The following is an 18,676-nucleotide window of genomic DNA, read 5'->3' on the forward strand; positions in this document are numbered from 1 at the left end:
CTGGACGTGTGCAGCGGTTGTAATCCAGGTGCATATACACATGCAATGAAGGGTTTGCACGGAGGCTCTCATGCAGTGTATTTATCTATATAGATGGATTGAATGTCAACAGGAACTGGAGTGATTGTACGTGCGTACCAGCTCAAGGTCTTCAGATCCAATGTACAGTGACGAAATGAAGAGTCTCTGACGCGCTCGGCGTATCATTTTCTTACAGGAAATTCAGACGTATGAGAACATGTAGCAGATGTGTACCAACCAGTAGCATCTGATAAAACTCATGAGGCTTGTGCATGATATTGACGTTGGAGGCAGACATAGAAAAGCATGGCTGTCGCTCTGCTAGCTTTGAGATATAGTGTCGCACAGTAGGATCAAATGCTGAGGTGGAGAGAGCACAAGATAGTTGAAGGGATCGTGAAATGATAGCAGTTCGACGACATTGTCGGAGGGACTTTGTGGAATAGCGAAGTGCCAAAGACATCCTGCTCAAGCCAGTCGCGAGCGCGGCAGGTGGTCGCGTTCTCCGAGTGCTCGGGCTTGCCTTGTATGGGTACCCGAGGACGTAAGGCTCCGAGGTTTGGGTTTACGTCTTGCGACCGCACAGAGGACAAGCAGCAGGCCTGACATCGACCATCCTCGGTCTCTCTCCTCCTCCAGGAATTGCCATGATATTTTGAGACATCACTGACCATCAAAACGCACAATGTCCAAGTCACCACCAACATCGTCTACTTCCCGCCCATTGTCTTCCTCTCAATCGCTGAACGCCTCCCAGTCGATATTCCCTGGCGGCAGCAGCTCGCGACCATTCTTACATATGTTGAACCCCATGGGTCGCACGTACCAGGGCTATGTGCGAGCAGACCAAGACGTGCTGCAAGAAGAAGAGGAGGAAGAGGGTGAGCATGCAAACGGAGACCTAGAGGCTGGCCATGCGAACCGCAGCACGCTCTCCACTGTTACCAAGTCAAAGTCGCATGGAAAGCGCAGAGGAGGGTGGTCAGGGGATGGCTCCGAGATGGATGTATTGAGACCGAACATCCGGCAGAACGACCCGAAGCAGGAGGAAGAGTCGTCTGACGAGGAAGTCCCGCAGAATCTGATGATTGAGTCTCCCTCTCTTGGTACGCGAAGACCGACGTCGCCGTCTGCTGTACACAAGGGTAAGGCGAAGGAGATACGAAGACAGCCTCTGTACTCTACCTCGCGCAAGCAGAATCCGCCCATATTACCCACGACCTCCAATGGTACTCCTGTATCTATCCCTCCCAGACCGTCCGAGCTGGATCTCGATGAAGCACAAGAATCACGACCTCTGCATGAACATCAGTCGAAACATATGCGTGGCCTTGACGCACACGAGCGTGCACTGTGGAGCTGGGTCAATGTCTACAATCTAGACGCATTCCTGCAGGAGGTGTACCTATATTATGAAGGCAAAGGGATATACAGTATCGCCCTATCTCGCGGACTTAATCTTCTGTCAGTGACCTCAACATGATGCCAATGTTCACCTTGTACTAATGTTGCACGTAGCACAGTCGGGTTTGTGATCGGCTTCTCGACCTTCCTCCTGGGATGTGTCGACTATTCCCGGATACGACACGACAAGGTAACGCGATTAGATGAGGTCATAGTGAATCGTTGCGTGTCAAGGTCAGCTCCAAGTGATACCAGTGAACGAAGCTAATACAGAGCAGGTTCTCCGGATTCACGCTTATATTCTTTATTCTCTTCACCGCTTTCCTTGCCTGGCAGAGCGTCACATACGTGCTAAGCATTGTCCGCCTAGTCGATATGTATCGCTTCTACACACATCTACTACGCATACCTGATGTTCGTCCTTCACCTCCACCGTACTCTGCATCACTGCTCTAATCCCCTTTATAGGCAGATATTCAGACAATCTCCTGGCCAGAAGTTGTACGGCGTATAGCCGCAATACGCGAAGACAACCCACTTACGGCCATCTCCTCCACAGGGGCCGGCCAGTCGATCACCGCGAAGCTGGACGCGCACGACATTGCTAACCGCATCATGCGCCAGGAGAACTACTTGATCGCTTTGTTCAACAAGGAGCTACTAGACCTGCGCGTGCCACTGCCACCCTTCATCAAACAGTTCATATTTGTGAAAGAAGATGGCAAGGGTCGCACGCTGACCAGGGCGCTCGAGTGGAATCTGCGCTTCTGTCTGATGGAATATTTGTTCGACTCTAGTGGTCGCGTGAGGAAGGTGTTTCTCAAGTCGAAGAATCGAGCAGTGTTGATTGAAGGGTAGGCTTCTCCTTGCAGCGTACCCGCGATTGAACTTGACACTTATGACTTGCAGATTACGCCGGCGGCTCATATTCATGGGCGTCTTGAACGCGATCTTCGCCCCCTTCATTGTACTCTATCTCGTTATGTACTCGTTCTTCAGGTACTTCGAGGTATGTGGAGAACATTACTGACCTACGTGCACAATGGTGACTGTCGGATGCGTAGGAATATCACAAGAATCCATCCAATATCGGCGGAAGACGATATACACCATTCGCGCAGTGGAAGTTTCGCGAGTTCAACGAATTGCCGCACCTCTTCAAGCGACGTCTGAGCGAGTCATATCCGACTGCCAGCATGTACATTGGGCAGTTCCCGAATGAGAAAGTGACACTCATCGTCCGGTATTTACCTCAATGTTATCCCTCAGCTTGTCCCTGCTCACCCAGATGAGACAATAGCTTCATCGCATTCATTGCTGGGTCATTCGCTGCCGTCCTGCTCCTTGCATCCGTCATGGACCCGGACTTGTTCGTTCACTTCGAGGTCACACCTCACCGCACCGTCTTGTTCTATCTCGGCGTCTTCGGTTCAATCCTAGCAGTCGCACGAGGGATGATCCCTGAGGAGAACATGGTTTTCGATCCGGAGATGCTCATGACGGAAGTTGTGCAGTACACGCACTATATGCCCGAAGAATGGCAGGGCCAGCTGCACTCAAAGAAGGTAGATATACTAATCTCAAGCACGATCGACCCTCATTGACATGGGTGCGTTGGACGATCACAGGTGCACGAGGAGTTTGGTGAGCTCTTCGCGATGAAGGTCATGATCTTTGCGCAGGAGTTGCTGTCAGTGATCCTGACACCGTTCGTGCTTTGGTACTCGCTTCCGCCTTGCGCGCCGGCCATTATCGACTTCTTCCGTGAGTTCACCGTACACGTGGACGGAATCGGGTATGTGTGTAGCTTCGCGGTCTTCGACTTCCAGCGACACGGAAATGTCAAGGTACGTCTGGCATGCAGAATCGAGCTGCGGTATTCCACTTATTGATTTCCCATCGCACCATAGTTCGGGGCGCCCACGAAGGTGCAGGACGAGCGTTTGCTGTCAAAGGAGGGCAAGATGGAGAAGAGCTTCCTGAATTTCAAGGTCGGTGCTGTGTTTCCGCTCCTTGTTCGTGACCTCACCATTCCGCACAGGCTGCCCACCCCGAATGGATGCCCGCGGACCCGAGTGGCTCCCTGTACCTGAGCCGCATCGCCGACTTCAGCGCCGCGCATCCCGTTGGGCTCGGCCGACGACGCCTCCTGCGGCGCCCGTCCGACGGTGGCGGTGGCGGCGGGGGGCGCCCAGCTTTCGGGCAAGACAGCAGCGGCACGCTCAACGCGACGGCCCAGGGGGACCCTGCGCTCAGGCAGAGCCAGGTGCAAGGCGTACGCCGGCGGGGCAGCGCGCTGATGCAGAGCACGCGCGGGTTCGGCGTGGGGCAGCTAGGCATGACGAGTATCGTGGGCGGCACAGGCGGGGACACGGGTGTGTCGACGATCTTCCAGTCCGCGGCGGGGATGGATATGGCGCGGACGGCGGTGCTGGGCGACTCCCAGGGGAGCGTCATGCCCGGTGCCACTGGCGCGGGGGCCGGCGCAGCGTCGGTGATTCCGGAGGAGGAGCTCGCGGCGGACGGCGGGGTGGGAAGCATGCTGGGCGAGTCTTATGTCGACGGCCGGCGGCCGGGCGCGGGGTTGGCGGGACCGACTCAGAGCCAGCTGGACGCTGAGGAGGAGCTCGAGGACGGTGGCGTGCTGGGGTTGCTTGCACAGATCTATGGGACGGGCGCGAATGTGAAGGGGCGGGGTAGGGGACCGCCGAGAGCGATCTGATCTATGGACTCTCGTGTGTGAGTATGTATGTACGCTGGCGAGCACGATGCTCGACCGTTGTTGGTGTGCTATGACTTTATGACGTGGATGATGAGAGTAGTTTTCTTGGTCCTGAGTGAATTTAATATGTGCGTGGTATACACAGGGCCGTTGTGAAGGAAAACGCGTTGAAGTTAGACAACTGACGGCGACCCCGATAAAGCCCGATTTGTTTTATTCTTTTCCTTGTTTCGTTACTTCCCTCTTACTGCCGGACAAGAAAATACGTACTATCGTCTTCATTCCTTCGACTCTCGGGCTTGTGAAGAAGAGTTTAATATGCGGACGAAATAAAGTCATGGCCGCAATCATGAAGCAAGGTGACTCCTTGAGTTTAGATCCTGTTATGACTTGAATCTTGAGATTGTTTCCTACAATTTTTGTCTTTTTCTCCGCGGAAGTGCGGCCGCCGGACCGGATGGCAGCAATGACTTTAGCGATGCCGCGCGCGCGCCAGTGAAAGAAAGTGAGACGGGCCTGGCTTGCCCAGATGCAAACCTGGGCTTTACCCGGCCTACGCGAGCATTCGTGGCTGATCATGGCGCCGAGATGAGCACGTCCAACAGACCTAGCCATTCTGTCGCTCGAAGCGGTGTCATCGAGTCGTAGTGTACTACCGGATGCCAACGAATAACGTGGAGGGTGGTTCCTTATTTCACGAGATTCCACCCTGGTGGGCAATATAAATCAGATTGTGACACGTCCATGGAGCGCATGCATAATATATGTGTGGTATACACAGGACCGTGATATACTCTGCCATCCCGCGCAGACCAGGAACCTACCACCGTGCAGACCGAAAACAGTGTCCATCCCGACAGCGTTCACACAGCAAGCGCAAAACATAATCACTCAACCCCGTCGTCTCAGACTCTTCATCGCAACGCAATCCTGCCAGCACCAAAACCACCCGTCCGCACACTGGCATTCGAGGCGTGTCTCCCCAAGCCTGCCTTGAATGCATTCCCGGAGCGGCCGGCACCCACGAGCTGTGCGCGCCGCAGCTCCTCGTCGACGCGCCACATCCCGCGCACGAAGCCCTCGCGGTCGAGCGTCCCCGTGCGTGCCGGGTCGCACTCCACCCTAGGAAGCCCTGCATGAGCACAGTCCACCGGAACAGAGCGCGCGAGTGAACACATACCAGATCGCACGCAGCGTCGGCCGCCCCAGCCGCGAGCATGTCCATATGCGCCGCACGACCTCACCCGCGAGGCGTGCGTCCGCCGTTACGGGCGCGTCGTCCAGCAGTACGGCGGGCGTGTCCGCGACCGGGCCGAGCTCGGGGCTGGTGAGCAGGTCCACGGAGAGCCCGCGCCAACCGGCGGCCTTGCGCGGGCGCGGGCCGGGCAGACTGCGCGCGGACGACGCGGCGCGCTGGGCACGGACGTTGCGTTCGAACAGCGCCTCGTAGCGGCGGCGGGCCATCGGCGGGATTGGCGGGGCGCGGGTGAGCGTGGGCTTCGACGCAGACAGCGGCGGGGGCGGAGGCTGCGCGGGCTTCAGCGTCGCGAGGGGGCTTCCGAGGGAAGACGCGGGCGTGGAGTGCGTGTTGCTGGTGGCGGATGCCGTGGTGGACGTGCTGGAGGTGCGGGAAGGTGGGTGGCGCATGCGCACGGGCGGTGGTGGGGGTGGTTTGGAGGTGCTGGGCGGGCGCGGAGACGGCGAGAGTGCGGCCGACTGCGATGGCGCGCGCGCAGGGAGCGCAGGCTTGGGCGCGGGCCGCTGGGGAAGCTTGGGCGGCTCGGAAGAGGGGCGGCGGGGGTCCCAGTCGATGATCGGCGAGGAGACGGAAGTGGCGGAGAGATGCTCAAAGGACTCTGCGAGGCTGGCGGTGTCGAAGTCGCGGGGCTCTGGAAGAGTGGCGCGCGAGGGGGACGAGGGCGAGAGGTCGTTCCCGCCGTCGGAAGAGAGCGAGACGGAATGGAAAGAGGAGATCGATGATGCGGGTGCGTGCCCCGAGCGCGTGGGGGCGAGGCCGATGGTAAGGCCAAGAGTGGGGGTGAGGGTGGCCGGGGACGACACGGGGTGCTCGGCGCGCGGGGGGAGGGCCGGCGGCGGGTTGATGGGGCTGCGAGGGACGGAAGAGGACGTCGTGGTGGACAGGGAGGCGGTGGAGATAGACTTGAGAGAGGTGTACGATGGCTTGCGGGGCGGTAGCGGGGGCACACCGGACGGCCTGGCGGAGGGTGGGGACGACTCTAGGTTGATGAGCGGGGCGGATGGGCGTGATGCAATGGCGATGGGCCCGGCGGTCCCACGCTGCGCAGGCTTGGTGCCATGGGGTGGAGAAGCTGGGGGGTCGACGACCCAGTCCTTGAGGTCGATCAAGGAGGTCTTGCGGCCGAGGATGGGCGGTGAGGGCGAGGGCGAGGGCACCGCGGGAGCAGGGCGAGGGAGGAGAGGAGGAGAGGACGGGGCGATGGGGGAGAAGGCGACGGCGAGGAGAGGGCCATCGAGGATGTTCTGCGGGGAGCGGGGAGGGTCGGGGTGGCTGGAGCTGGAAAGAGCCTCAAAGGCGTTGATCTTGGCCTGCAAGGAACTGGAACCAGCTGGAGGAGGTGCCATCATCATACACAGACCTTCATTAGCCGCCCGTCCACATCCTCTTCGGCCCCAGTGGCGGCCGGTCCCGGCCATCACCGGGCGCCGGTCGCGATGATGACGCTCGATCGCTGCGCGAGTCCCGCTTGCTCAAATATGTCCGTGTCCGCGAACACTCGCCGCCCACCACTCCCGTCCTCTACCGCTCACCGCCATGTCCACCGATGATGACGACACTCAGCGCAGTCTCTCTGCAGCCACAGAGGGCTTCGACTATCTCTTCTCCAATGAGCTCCAGAATGCACGCGAGACATTCGCCGCTGCCGACTCGCCATTCCACCAGCTCGGTCTCGGGGTCTGCGCCTTCCTCGAGGCTGCCTTGGGTATGGAGGTGCACATGATCCTTGCCCCGTCTCTCGCGTAGCCTCACCACTTCGCAGACGAGCCTGCTAGCAGAAGCGCAGCGCTGCCTCTCCCTCTCCGAGGCCGGTTCAAGGAAGCAACTCAAGGCTGCAAAGTATGCCAAGCCCTCGACGCGATTCCCTCCAGGCACAGAGTGGGACCTGCTAAACTCGGATGCCGTCATTCTCCTCGGCCTCAACCATGCACTCAGGTCCGTGCTCGTCCACATACGCCGAACAGCGTTCTTTACGCCATCCTATATGTGCTTAGCGAGTCCTACATGGGCTATCTTCAGTGTCTCTACTCGCTGAATACCGCACATTCCAGGTTCTCCAAGTGCGCACAACCTCCTTCCCTAACCGTGCGCATGCTGATATCTCGTTCAGACTTTACAAAACTGTTTATCCGAATGGTCTTGACGCGTATCCAACGCCCGCGACGTCCGCGTCAGGCTCCCGTGCACCCAGTATGCGCTCCGACGCCTCATCTATGCTGTCCGTCGCGACCACCACTGCCGTCCCCGCGAGCATGCCCGCAACACCTACCAGCATAACGCCGAAACGTTCAGGATTCTTTTCACGCTTCACTGCAAGTGCGAGTGCGAGCCCTGCAGTGAGCCGAAGCTCGAGTCTGAATGTAAGCGAGACGTCGTTCTCTTCGCAGACGCCGGTAGTGGAGGGCTCAGTGGACGAGCTAATCCTGTCCGGGACTGCATTCGGTGCGTGTCACCGACGTATCACACTATGCCCGCTGACGCGGCCATGTTCCTTTAGGATACGGGTGAGTCATCTCTGCGAACAGCACGAGCGCTGATTTTAACGCGGGTCAGGCTGTTCAACCTGGTGTTTTCATTATTGCCGGCAAAGATCAGGTAGGCCTCTATCCCCGGATGTCCAGGTTTCCAGTTCTGACACGATCGCAGAGGTGTCGTCGGCTTCCTCGGCTTTACATCTGATCGTAAGCTAGCGCTGCAGGCGTTGGCCGTGTCCGCGGCTCACACCGATGTTCACGGGGTATTTGCTGGGTGCGTCATGCTCCCACACTCGTCTATCTATCGCGAGTGCTAACTGTGTCTGCCATGAATGAATTTATCAATGATATTCTTGTCCGTGTACATGTAGCCTCGCACTTATGACGTACCATGGGGTCGTGCTGCTCCTCGCGGGGTACCAGGCGGACGAGCAGCACATCTTGCAGCAGTACCGCGCGATCGTAGACAAGTGCGTACTCTCTACTTATATTGCGACACCGTGTTCCCATCCTAATGAGCTTGTCATTACAGGGTCTCAGCCAGATATCCAAATGGGTCGCTGTGGATCCTGAATAGGGTAATTGACTGGATGCCCCATTCTCTGCAACCTGTGCTAAGTACTGACACGGTGACCACATTGTCAGGCCAAGATCTTGCGGATGTCGTACGACACCGAAGGCGCGATCAAGGTATTGCAGGACGGTCTGAAGCCCGATCGCCCACAGACGTTTGCGCAGGCAGACGGATTGGTAAGTACGCGTTCGGCGCACGGCCTGCGTAAGGATTGCATGAAGCATGGATGATCTGCTGACGAACGTACAGTTGATCTTCGAGCTTGCGTGGACACTTCTATCACAGCGGCGGTATCAAGAGGCCGCGGAGACTTTCATGGCTATGACGAAGGTTAATAGCTGGAGCCATGGAACGTACTACTTCATCGCTGCTGGTAAGTTGTTATTCTGCACGAGCTGTAACACGCAGGATTGGTACTGACTGTCTCGGCGCAGGGTGCTATGTCTCGTTGAAGAATTATGTGAAGGCAGCGGAACTCTTTGAAGCCATTCCGGCGTTGCTGGACAAGAAGAAGATCGGCGGGAAGGACTTGCCAACAGAGGTCTGGATCCGGAAGAAACGTACGCACATCGTCCCTATTCACTCGCCGCGTCTGAACCTGACGGCGATGCATAGTGGCCTTCTACAGGGAGAAGCAGAAGCGACTGACGGGCTCCGAGGCCGATTATGTCCTATGCATGAAGATCAGCCCTGCAGAGGAGCTCGGAATCTGTGAGTTGATTCTTGCAGGCGCGCACGCCCATGGCTTCCGCTGACTTCGGTTTCAGTCTGGAACACGCACGCACGCATACCTCGCGACGTTGCCCTTGCCCATATCGCCGAGCTGTGCGCGCTAACGCCGCTCCCCACTATCTCCAGTCCGTTGATTACGTCGCCAGAGTCTGCACTATCATCAGCGACATCGGCGACGATGTCGACCGACCCGCCGCCAGACCTTGACACGCCCGACGAGCTGGCCATCCGTGCGCTGCTCCTGGGTATTCTGCACCGCACTGCAGGCGAGTACGACGCAGCGCGCGCGTTCCTCGCAGACGCGTTCGGGCGACAGGCGGCGGTGAAGGTGAGCACGTGGGTCGGGAGCGTAACGCTGTTTGAGCTCGCGGTGCTGGAGCTGCGGGAGGCGCAGGCGCGCACGGAGGGCGTGCCGGGACTTGCGGTGGGCGAGGAGCGGGAGGAGCTGTCGGGTGCGGAGCGACGCGCGATGTGGGAGCGTGCGCTGAAGGAGGCAGAGGGGCGCCTTGAGAAAGCGCTCGCCCTGTCGACGCAGCAGGTGGACCTGTCGTCGCGACTGGACAGCCGGATCGCGATGCTGAGGGACGAGATGGTGATGAAGAGGGAGATGCTTGCGGCGTCGGCGTAGGAGGGATGGGGAAGACCATGGGCGCAGGGTGATGAGTGGACTGTGCACAGCGATTACATACATGGACCTCGAACGAGCTAGACCACATTGTAACTCTATACGTCACTCGCATAGATCAATCCGGGCGTGGTTTTGCATGGGATAGATGACGGCAAATCGTTCATGTGCCCCTCCCACAGCGCGTGCGATACAGGCAGTGGCCTGCAGGCCCAAGTTCGTGGCAGCCACTATGTATAGTACGTAGACTGACGCGGGGTTGTCTTTCCTCTGTCGTCGAGACATCTCTTGTCTCCTATTCCAAACCTACTGTACTGTATCAAACTACAACGATGCTCGGTACGTATGGTTCCCCTATAGCCGTTACTAAAGCCTCTTGACCGAACGCGTCATGTCTCGCAATAGTCGTAGGCCTGACCGGCGGGATCGCCACCGGCAAATCCACCGTCTCAAACCTCCTGCGGGAACACAGCCTCCCCGTCATCGACGCCGACATCCTCGCGCGGCAGGTCGTGCAGCCGGGCACGCCCGCGCTCGCGCAGATCGTCGCGACGTTCGGCGCGGACGTGTTGCAGGCCGACGGCACGCTCGACCGCGCGAAGCTCGGCGCGATCGTGTTCGCGGACGAGGCGCAGCGCCGCAGGCTCAACGCGATCGTGCACCCCGCCGTGCGCCGCGCGATGCTCTGGGGCGTGCTGCGCTGCTGGTGGCGCGGCGCGCGCATCTGCGTGCTGGACGTGCCGCTGCTCATCGAGGGCGGCCTGTGGAAGTTCGTCGGCGCGGTCGCCGTCGTGTACTGGTGCGTCCGCGGGCGCGGGGCGGCGCCCTGCCTCCCCGTGGCTCCGTGGCTCTTTCTGCGCGCGCGGAGAGTCTCACGAAAGGGTGTGTATGTGTGCACAGCTCGCCCGAGATCCAGCTGCAGAGGCTGATGGCGCGGGACGGGTCCGCGCGCGAGGACGCGCAGGCGCGGCTGAACGCGCAGCTGCCCATCTCGGAGAAGGTGGAGTACGCCGATTACGTGGTGGACAACTCGGGCTCGGTCCAGGACCTCAAGGGGCAGATCGAGGGCTTCGTCGCGAAGCTGCGGCGGCGGGCGGGGTGGTCGTGGAGGCTCAGCTGGCTCTTTCCCCCGTGGGGTCTGTTGTCTGCTGCGTGGATGCTTGGGTGGAGGTCGGTTGCGTGGTCGAGGAGGGGCAGTAACCGCAAGACGACGGGCCGGACATAGTTCTCACTCGCCCTAAGGCTCAGTCATGTATTTATAAAGCAGTCTCTCCCGTTCCTCGCGATAATTTATGTACACTTTTTTATGTTCTATTGCCCATCCTGAATGCCGTCGCTAAGTTACATGTACAGGCTGAAACAGCGACAGGCAAAGTCAAATATGAATTTAGCGTGAGATGAACTACGGTATCCATCTCGCTCAATTACGCGGACCCATACATAAAGGAGCACCCATGTTACCGATCAATGCTTCAGTGGATTTGAGCGTGATTGAGTGCGCGATAGCTATCTCCCCGCTATGGTAGACTTGGCGCAGGCCGCGATAGGGCGAGACAGAAATTCCACGATCATCTTGCGGCGAGGGAGCGGCCAGTATTCAAATTGTAGCGCCGGGGGACTGGAAGAACGGAGTCCCCGCAGCTAGTATATCAGATTCTGAGTGATCTGGGATGCCGTTAAGTCCTCAGCCAGTGCAATAATGCATTCGTGAAGGCGTAGGAAGAAGTTGCCGTCGTACTCATGTGGCAGGCAATAGACATATTTCTCCCGAGAGAGCCGTCAGTATGGTAGCCATGAATCGCAAGATGAACATGTAAAACACATGCCAGATACCGAACTCACTAACGGACGTGGACGCCTGCACTTGCGCCAAAACAGTATGAGGATTGATAGTTTCCATTAGCGTTGGGTGATTGCATGAACGCGTAAGAAACTGACGGCTATAAGAGACGTCGAGTGAGCCCACAGGCTCACGAAAGGGTTGGAAAAAACCGTTGACTACATGTGAATGGCATCCAGGTGCGTTACAACATTCCTCCAGCACATGTAGTCAGTCTATTTACAAGCCCAGTTAAACACTTGGTATTATACGCTTGCAAAGCAATGCCGGATAACATGAACAAGAGAAACAAGCCATACCTCAAGAAGGTGATAAAACGAGTGTTCCTGTTTTATTGCGCGACCAAAGTGTTTGATTTCGCAGCCGTAGACAGCCGAGTAGGTTCTTGGCGCAACGCAGCCCTTGAGCGCGACGGCGAGCGGGGTACATAACAGAATACCGGCAGATACCCCAAGTCCGGTGACAGATCCCATGATGATGTCTATTGCGAGTTCTCATATCTCCGTGCCATTCAGGAGCCGAGGGATAGCCTAGAACTGAGCACACGCAGTGTGTGTGTAGAGAAACCATACTTATTTTGACGAACGATACATCAGTTGTTGGCCGATGTCTCAGGGTCCCTGGGGGTGGACGGTGCAGCTTTCTTCGATTTCTGTCTTTCTGCCTCGTTGCTAGGCCTCTCAGCGTACTCCCATTTGCGCGAATCCAGCGTAAATGTGACAGGCCCCTGGAGCAACGCGGGCAGCAGGAGGAAAGTCATTCTTAGATGCATCATGCTACGGGTGCGTGACTAACCTCGTTTGTAAGGCCTACGTTCATCATTGCGCCAAATCTACCATCTTCATCGAGACGATGAGGATCATGAGGGGTAATGCAACCGGTACAGTTCAAACACACCTTTGATTTTCTCTGGCTTGTAAAGACTGCACATCCTCTCGAGCAGCGACGTATACATCTCACGCCCTTGTTCAGTGCCCTTGCGTAATGAATAGGTCAGCTGGTCCCGAGGATTAGATACGAAAAAGCTGCTCGCCATTGCGCGATGGAAATCTGGTTTATTTCCTTTGTCGGTACTTGCAAGAAGGGTGAATTGGGAGACACAGAGGACTTCTCCATCAATATCTTTGACACTCTTCTTCCACATGGCGCCTGTGTCATCAGAAAAAATTCTCAGGGATAGACTGACGCGAGAATCGTGACATGTGAACCAGACACTGAGTGGGACGGCAATGGTCACTTACATTTTCTTTGTGATGGCTTCGACATCTACCGCGGTGTCGTCTGTCCACCCAATATTGTGAGTTACACGTCTACTACAGGACATGCGACAACTGACCTTTCCCGATACCAATAAGCACCATGAGACCTCGGGATATACTCGAGATCACCTCGTTGTCAACTACAATGGGGCCCAGTGAGATAATCCGAACTATATCCGATATAACGAGCTCTTACCAGTCACAGAAGCCGAGCTTACGCGCTGCACAATGGCGCGCATACTGAGATATTAGAAGGAGGAGATAATCCGGCGGAATACAATAACAGACTTGTTTGATCAGGATAGGGCGCCTAATCTGTGATGGTATGCATTCGATCGTTGAGATCTCGTTGCCGATCGGAGCCACATCATTCAACGCCAAAACCGACCTTCCCCTTGACTTTGCCGCCGTCCCTCAAGCAGTTCCACTTAGTTTCCAAACGCTAGACTCAACCTCACATGGAGTCTGTTGTTCTGGAAACGAGCCTAGGAGACATTCAGCTTGAACTCTACTGGAACCACGCGCCGAAAGTATGTGCTAGTATCATGTTGTACGACAACTTGCCGGCTCATTGTCCTCATATTGAATACCCAGACATGCAAGAACTTTGCTGAGCTCGCAAAACGCGGATATTACAATGGCGTTATCTTCCATCGTATCATTGCAGTGAGCCAAACCACGCGTTCGCTAACGTCTTACGTTTTGATCAATTCTATTCGTCAGGACTTCATGGTGCAAGGTGGTGATCCTACAGGCACGGGAAGAGGCGGGACTAGTATATATGGGCAAAAATTGTGCGTTAAATTGATTGAATGCGATACAAAAGCTTGAAAAGCTGGGAGCTGATTGGAAAAATAGCGCGGACGAGATTAATCCCGATTTGCGCTTTACCGGCGCGGGTATCTTAGCTATGGCAAACTCAGGGCCGAACACGAATGGTAGGTCATCTGAGGAGAACCTGTCTAACTCAATACGTGATACTCATGACGTATAAGGCTCGCAATTCTTCTTGACTCTTGCGCCGACTCCATACTTGGACAACAAGCATACCATTTTTGGCCGCGTCAGCTCAGGAATGCGAGTTCTTCAAAGGTTGGGGTCAGTTGCAACTGATGTGCAAGATAGGTGAGTGCATCCAGTCGTGCACATAGTGCCTTCCGTAATCAACGTGCTCATGATTAGGCCTCGAGAGGACGTGAAGGTACACAAGGCTCGTGTATTGTAAACTGCATTGCTCTTGTACACATAAGAGTCACAGACATTATATTCAAGGACTGTATCATCACTGCCGGCGGAAGATTGCGCACGAGGTTGACAATTTGTTTACGTCTCCCATCCGGTGGGAAGGTTGAAATACCAACGTATGGCTCGATTACATGGGCAATGCCGCTGCTACGTAACAGATGCCAAAGCAGGCCGCTTGCGCCGATCTCCAACGACGGTTGTACAAATATGCCATCTCCCTCAAGAGTATGTCATCACAACTGGGCGGATATTATAGTGTTGCAAACCAGGGAGGTAAGTGGAGTCGTTCCTGTGGAGAGCCCCCTCAGGACCTATGCGAAGCTCCAGATGTACAATAATGTCGAGTCCTGTCGGCTGGCCACAGCGAACAAAACATCCCCTTACACACTACCTGCCCACCCGGCCACACCCTTGAGCCACACCTGAGGAGTTTCCGCCTCGTCGCTGATGCCCTACATCTCGAAATCGCCATCGGAGCCGCTCAGTACCTCACGATCATCTTGGTAGAGGCAGGTGATTGCACCACCATTTCCGGTGCGTGTAAGCAGTAGCTTGTCTGTGTCTGGATTCCAGAGGCGAACAGTGCCGTCCGCTGACGCAGATACAAGGAAGGATGGGGAAATACTGAGCAGGCTGACGAGCGAGGTGTGTCCACTCAGAGCAAATCTACATTCCCCGTTCTGCAGGTCTCATACGCGCACTGTGCTGTTCATCGCGCCAGAACAAGCGATTTTACGGTTGTGGTCCAAGGCCACACTGTATACTATTGAGAAAGCTTATAACGGACGAGCAGATCTGTCGTTGCATATTTCGCGCACATTTAGCTGTATGGCCAACCAGGACCCATTGACACACGCCATTAATAAGGTCCCATACGCGTAGGGTGCAGTCGAAACTCCCGGAGACGGCGGTTCAGCCGCGTGCTGCAAGGGCGCGGGTAGCATGTGTGTGACCCTCGAGGTAATATTTATAGTGCGGGGTTCGATCTACTGGAAGCTGCGTTGACTTTGATAGGTTTGTCATCGCTCAATAATCAGACATCCGAGAGGTGTTCATTCCCTACCACAAGTCTGCTAAGGTGTCTGGTAGTAAAACCCGTGCAATGCTACTCCGGAGTCTCTAGATACACGATGATACATCAAACTGTATAAGCAAGCTTGAGTATCAACCTGAGGACTGTCGCATCTGCAGCAGCGGTCGCGCATTCTCGCCGAATAATTGGCCAAAATGTCGTTCTGGCTTCGCGTCTGCAGCATGACCAGACGTAGTGTTAACAGTGGCATCTCGACGCAGGGCTGCCCAAGCAGCAATCATGTCAAACAACTCAGGCTCTTGGAGTGTGCGCATCTGAATAACGGTGTTTAATAGCTCATGCACGCTCTGCGCCATCACCTGATGAGTGATTCTGTGGTCAGCTGCGAGCGGTTTTATGGCGGAGAGAACCCACGTTCGCATCATATTCTGTGATACTCATGCCTAGGGAGATTACCAGTGTCACCCCAGAGCTAAAGCACATGAAAGATAATATGAAGGTTACCCCCGCACAAAAGTAGAGTCCAGGCTGCGACCAATCGATCACGGAAGTGATTGGATTTGTGGATTGGAAGACTGCGGACGTGCTGTGGTAGTCCTAGGCACGTCAGCAAATGGAGAGAGGATAAAGGTCCTTGATGTATATGCCAATAGGATCGACGACACCGTGGTGACGTTAATGTAACGCGCAAATACGGCATCTTTTAACCTATCCTATTCTTTTGCTTTGCTTGAGTCGGACGGATAGGACGTGAGCTCCCTTAGTCTCTTGTACGAAATCCTAAGACTAAAGAGGAATATGACTACAGAGACGCAATGCATGATCACTCGTTGCAGATCATGTACAATGAGGTCTCTTGCTTGAGCACTCCGACCGGATCGCCTAGACTGCATTGGAGACAATCGATTGTGGGAGTCGTGGGCAGAATAATGATCTTGACTGGGTGCCATGAGATGGAGAGGGGCGAGGGTGAAGTTGTAGTAACATCTTCGCGGATCTACTAGTAGATATATTAACTCATGGAAACAGACTTAGCTTGGCATCATACTCGTGAATTCCAGACGTATGGGCGCAGGTTCCTTTCGTTCTCGAAATGAATGTGAATGTGGGTGCTTCATTTCGGCAGAAACCTTCTGCCGACTAGATCCGTCGGCCATGGTGAACCATCGTCCGAGTTGAATGGCAACCTTGTGGGTGCAGATGACGCAGATGAGGAGAGAAAGTATTGAAATATTGACATGAGGCCGTGAAGAGGAAAAGAAATGATGACTCACTTGCTTCGAATTCTCGAAGGTGGTCTTATGTGTCTGCCATCAATGAGAAACTACACGCGCCAACTTCATGTACCCACACACACCACGATGCTGGGATGTTCTGCGATGTCTATGGTACAGAACGCGCAACTACGCGCAAGTGCATAAGAAGTAACGCAACCTGTAGTGTGAATATTGCACGAAGAGTAGCTAATCTGCCGTTGCAAGTGATCTCGAGAAACGGTAATACGATAACAGAAGGTGGCATGATTATGAATGAAGATGTGATTATTCCAGGTGGCAGAAAAATGCGAGCAAGTACACCTTGATTGAATTCGGGAAATGAATCCGTTCTCACCGCACATACGCGCATAACATACGAGACAGCATGGTACCCCTCACCCGAGTTACGCAGAGGAATCATTCACGGAGTCTTTCGTTGGTTCATCGTCCCTTTCGGCCCTTGATGCAGCCCATAAGGCGATGGCTGCGAACGCGGAGACCATGACGAAGAGCACCACGACGACAAACGACAGTACAATCTGCGCGGGCGGGCTGTCGCCGTTCCACACTGCAATGCACGTTGCGGTGACGCCTGCTATTGCGGCCGCAGCGACGAACAGATTCGGGAGTGCCAGCAGCAGCAGCGCCGGCGCAAACTTGTAGGGTTGAGCTAGCATATCCTGCACATGAGCTATTAGTTGGCTGCTGATTCAACGGGGGCATTGAACCGTATTGCACATACCTCGACAACAGAAGCTTGCAGATCGGTTCCGACGAAGAGGATGAATGTGCCAGATGCGACGGATAGGAATGCGAGTCCGAACGTTGCTCCAAGGGCCTTGTACGGAAGTGGTGCCGACCAGTCGGCGATCGAATTTGTTGGCTGTGTTGTCAGAAACACGGCCGTGGTCCTGTTTGGACAAATTGTATAAGTGCACCGCTGATACAAATTCTGCAAAACAATGCGCACGTCATTAGCAAAGACGCGATGATGTTGATGTTAGCATAGCGCTCGAAAAGCGACTTCTTGAATCTCCTCCATTTCTCGTACTCCTCAACAACCTCCCTCAGCCTGTCTGTCGAAACAACGCCGAGGAAGAGAAGAAAAAAAGCTATCAAATCGACGAGATCGGTACGTGAGACGTGCATATCGTTCTCTGCTTATCAACTCACAATGCCAGACTAGATTCCAAGCCTTCCACGCCAATCTGGACATTCTATCGCCAATAGTTCCTTTCAAATCCTGTTCCGCCGCGACTAAGGTACTTGACAAAACCACGGTAGACCTTCGCTGGTGCGCTGGTGAGGGTCTCTTGATATCCTTGATCTCAGATGCCACATTGGTCGCCATAGCAGATGTGTCGTCGCAGTGAGAGCTTGTGCGTTGTATTGCACAACTTGCGCAAGCTATATAGTCTTCCGGCACCGCAGCGATACCGCGAGGTCTACACATTGTCAGGCTGGTCGTCGGACTTACATGCTTGTGGACAAGCGGCAGGGTAGAGTAGATGGGGACCTGGTGTGCAGGTGAAAGACTCTGCGCAGTCCGGGAGCTTTCAAAGTCGACCGACAATTTCAAACCAAGTAGGAGAGTAGAGGGTAAGAAAGGGTCTTCAGGTGTGATTCGTGATAGTCAAGTCAATCGTGAGTGTCAGGGAAGTGAAAATACGGATTTCCACGTTCATGCTCGCCGGAGTGAAGGAGGACGCGAGGCTGCCTGCACCGATCTGCCAACACAAAATTGGCGTAGGTGTTCAGCGTCGGGGAAGCTGGACATACATCAGTTTGGTGTTGGTCTGTTGTTCGAACCGAGGACCTCAGTGTTTTCCTTCTACGCATAAAGAGCTGAATGCAGAGAAATGTGAAAAGTCCAGAAGTACCGTCCCGTCACCGATATACAGCGGAGAGATGTCAGATTTAAGGCTGGGAAGCTTGCCTTGCACGAACCTTACGTGAATTGAAGAGATCTGACTGCCTCGGAGTCGACGCAAGGCTCGGGCACAGGGATTGCTCGTCCTGCTGGATGCCTGTGAGTATAGATATGCCACGAAGAGGCATGCATGCGTGCATGAAGGTGGTAAAAAACGCGTGTCCTGATGGAATGGAAGGCGAAATGTCACCTTCCATTACAGGAACACGTCCGGAACGTATATTTTTGTCCTTGGAGACAGCCGACATCTTTGTCAGTGCAGGGCATTAGAGCCACCAGTGCTTACCATGCCTCTGTACATTC

General features: G+C 55.2%; 7 protein-coding genes across 7 annotated transcripts; 4 read left to right on the top strand and 3 right to left on the bottom strand.

Moving 5' to 3' along the window:
• Positions 1–102: 102 nt before the first annotated feature.
• Positions 103–4,147, top strand: POSPLADRAFT_1044842 (hypothetical protein; the record flags this gene model as incomplete). Its single annotated transcript, XM_024478621.1, has 11 exons — positions 103–126; positions 779–1,485; positions 1,540–1,659; positions 1,704–1,839; positions 1,894–2,279; positions 2,335–2,434; positions 2,490–2,668; positions 2,726–2,990; positions 3,054–3,272; positions 3,336–3,416; positions 3,467–4,147. The coding sequence occupies 11 exons, from the start codon at positions 103–105 to the stop codon at positions 4,145–4,147; spliced, it is 2,898 nt and encodes a 965-aa protein (XP_024342278.1).
• An 822-nt stretch (positions 4,148–4,969) lies between these two features.
• POSPLADRAFT_1134175 (hypothetical protein) lies at positions 4,970–9,813 on the top strand (the record flags this gene model as incomplete). Its single annotated transcript, XM_024484443.1, has 14 exons — positions 4,970–5,008; positions 6,969–7,118; positions 7,168–7,340; positions 7,400–7,456; positions 7,516–7,851; positions 7,959–8,000; positions 8,052–8,153; positions 8,251–8,349; positions 8,412–8,457; positions 8,525–8,629; positions 8,703–8,826; positions 8,888–9,013; positions 9,069–9,164; positions 9,221–9,813. Coding segments are annotated over 14 exons (2,088 nt in total), but the record flags the coding sequence as incomplete, so codon positions are not given.
• Positions 9,814–10,142: 329 nt separating this feature from the next.
• Positions 10,143–11,035, top strand: POSPLADRAFT_1054233 (hypothetical protein; the record flags this gene model as incomplete). Its single annotated transcript, XM_024480496.1, has 3 exons — positions 10,143–10,149; positions 10,216–10,609; positions 10,711–11,035. The coding sequence occupies 3 exons, from the start codon at positions 10,143–10,145 to the stop codon at positions 11,033–11,035; spliced, it is 726 nt and encodes a 241-aa protein (XP_024342280.1).
• A 1,207-nt stretch (positions 11,036–12,242) lies between these two features.
• POSPLADRAFT_1044845 (hypothetical protein) lies at positions 12,243–13,148 on the bottom strand (the record flags this gene model as incomplete). Its single annotated transcript, XM_024478622.1, has 7 exons — positions 12,243–12,377; positions 12,446–12,489; positions 12,548–12,626; positions 12,684–12,831; positions 12,892–12,931; positions 12,987–13,049; positions 13,106–13,148. 7 exons carry the CDS (start codon positions 13,146–13,148, stop codon positions 12,243–12,245), a joined length of 552 nt encoding a protein of 183 aa, XP_024342281.1.
• A 178-nt stretch (positions 13,149–13,326) lies between these two features.
• On the top strand, positions 13,327–14,194 carry POSPLADRAFT_1073530 (hypothetical protein). The gene is made up of 6 exons (XM_024482619.1): positions 13,327–13,439; positions 13,504–13,575; positions 13,633–13,703; positions 13,768–13,847; positions 13,905–14,034; positions 14,092–14,194. The coding sequence occupies exons 1-6, from the start codon at positions 13,368–13,370 to the stop codon at positions 14,132–14,134; spliced, it is 468 nt and encodes a 155-aa protein (XP_024342282.1). The 5' UTR covers positions 13,327–13,367; the 3' UTR covers positions 14,135–14,194.
• A 255-nt stretch (positions 14,195–14,449) lies between these two features.
• On the bottom strand, positions 14,450–15,214 carry POSPLADRAFT_1039109 (hypothetical protein). The gene has a single exon (XM_024477490.1). The coding sequence runs from the start codon at positions 15,096–15,098 to the stop codon at positions 14,931–14,933; it is 168 nt and encodes a 55-aa protein (XP_024342283.1). The 5' UTR covers positions 15,099–15,214; the 3' UTR covers positions 14,450–14,930.
• A 104-nt stretch (positions 15,215–15,318) lies between these two features.
• Positions 15,319–17,794, bottom strand: POSPLADRAFT_1044848 (hypothetical protein; the record flags this gene model as incomplete). Its single annotated transcript, XM_024478623.1, has 9 exons — positions 15,319–15,546; positions 15,602–15,659; positions 16,033–16,184; positions 16,462–16,494; positions 16,545–16,590; positions 16,852–17,123; positions 17,186–17,354; positions 17,414–17,555; positions 17,617–17,794. 9 exons carry the CDS (start codon positions 17,792–17,794, stop codon positions 15,319–15,321), a joined length of 1,278 nt encoding a protein of 425 aa, XP_024342284.1.
• Between the last annotated feature and the right edge of the window lie 882 nt (positions 17,795–18,676).

The sequence above is a fragment of the Postia placenta genome (genome assembly GCF_002117355.1).
Source record: "Postia placenta MAD-698-R-SB12 unplaced genomic scaffold POSPLAscaffold_3, whole genome shotgun sequence".
Classification (NCBI taxonomy): Eukaryota; Fungi; Basidiomycota; class Agaricomycetes; order Polyporales; family Adustoporiaceae; genus Rhodonia; species Rhodonia placenta.

Coding starts and splice junctions, on each gene's coding strand:
- POSPLADRAFT_1073530 (XM_024482619.1), top strand. CDS start 13,368: ATGGAGTCTGTTGTTCTGGAAACGAGCCTAGGAGACATTCAGCTTGAA. Junction 13,440..13,503: donor ACTGGAACCACGCGCCGAAA/GTATGTGCTAGT, acceptor TTGAATACCCAG/ACATGCAAGAACTTTGCTGA. Junction 13,704..13,767: donor AGTATATATGGGCAAAAATT/GTGCGTTAAATT, acceptor TTGGAAAAATAG/CGCGGACGAGATTAATCCCG.
- POSPLADRAFT_1039109 (XM_024477490.1), bottom strand. CDS start 15,098: ATGCTACCCGCGCCCTTGCAGCACGCGGCTGAACCGCCGTCTCCGGGA.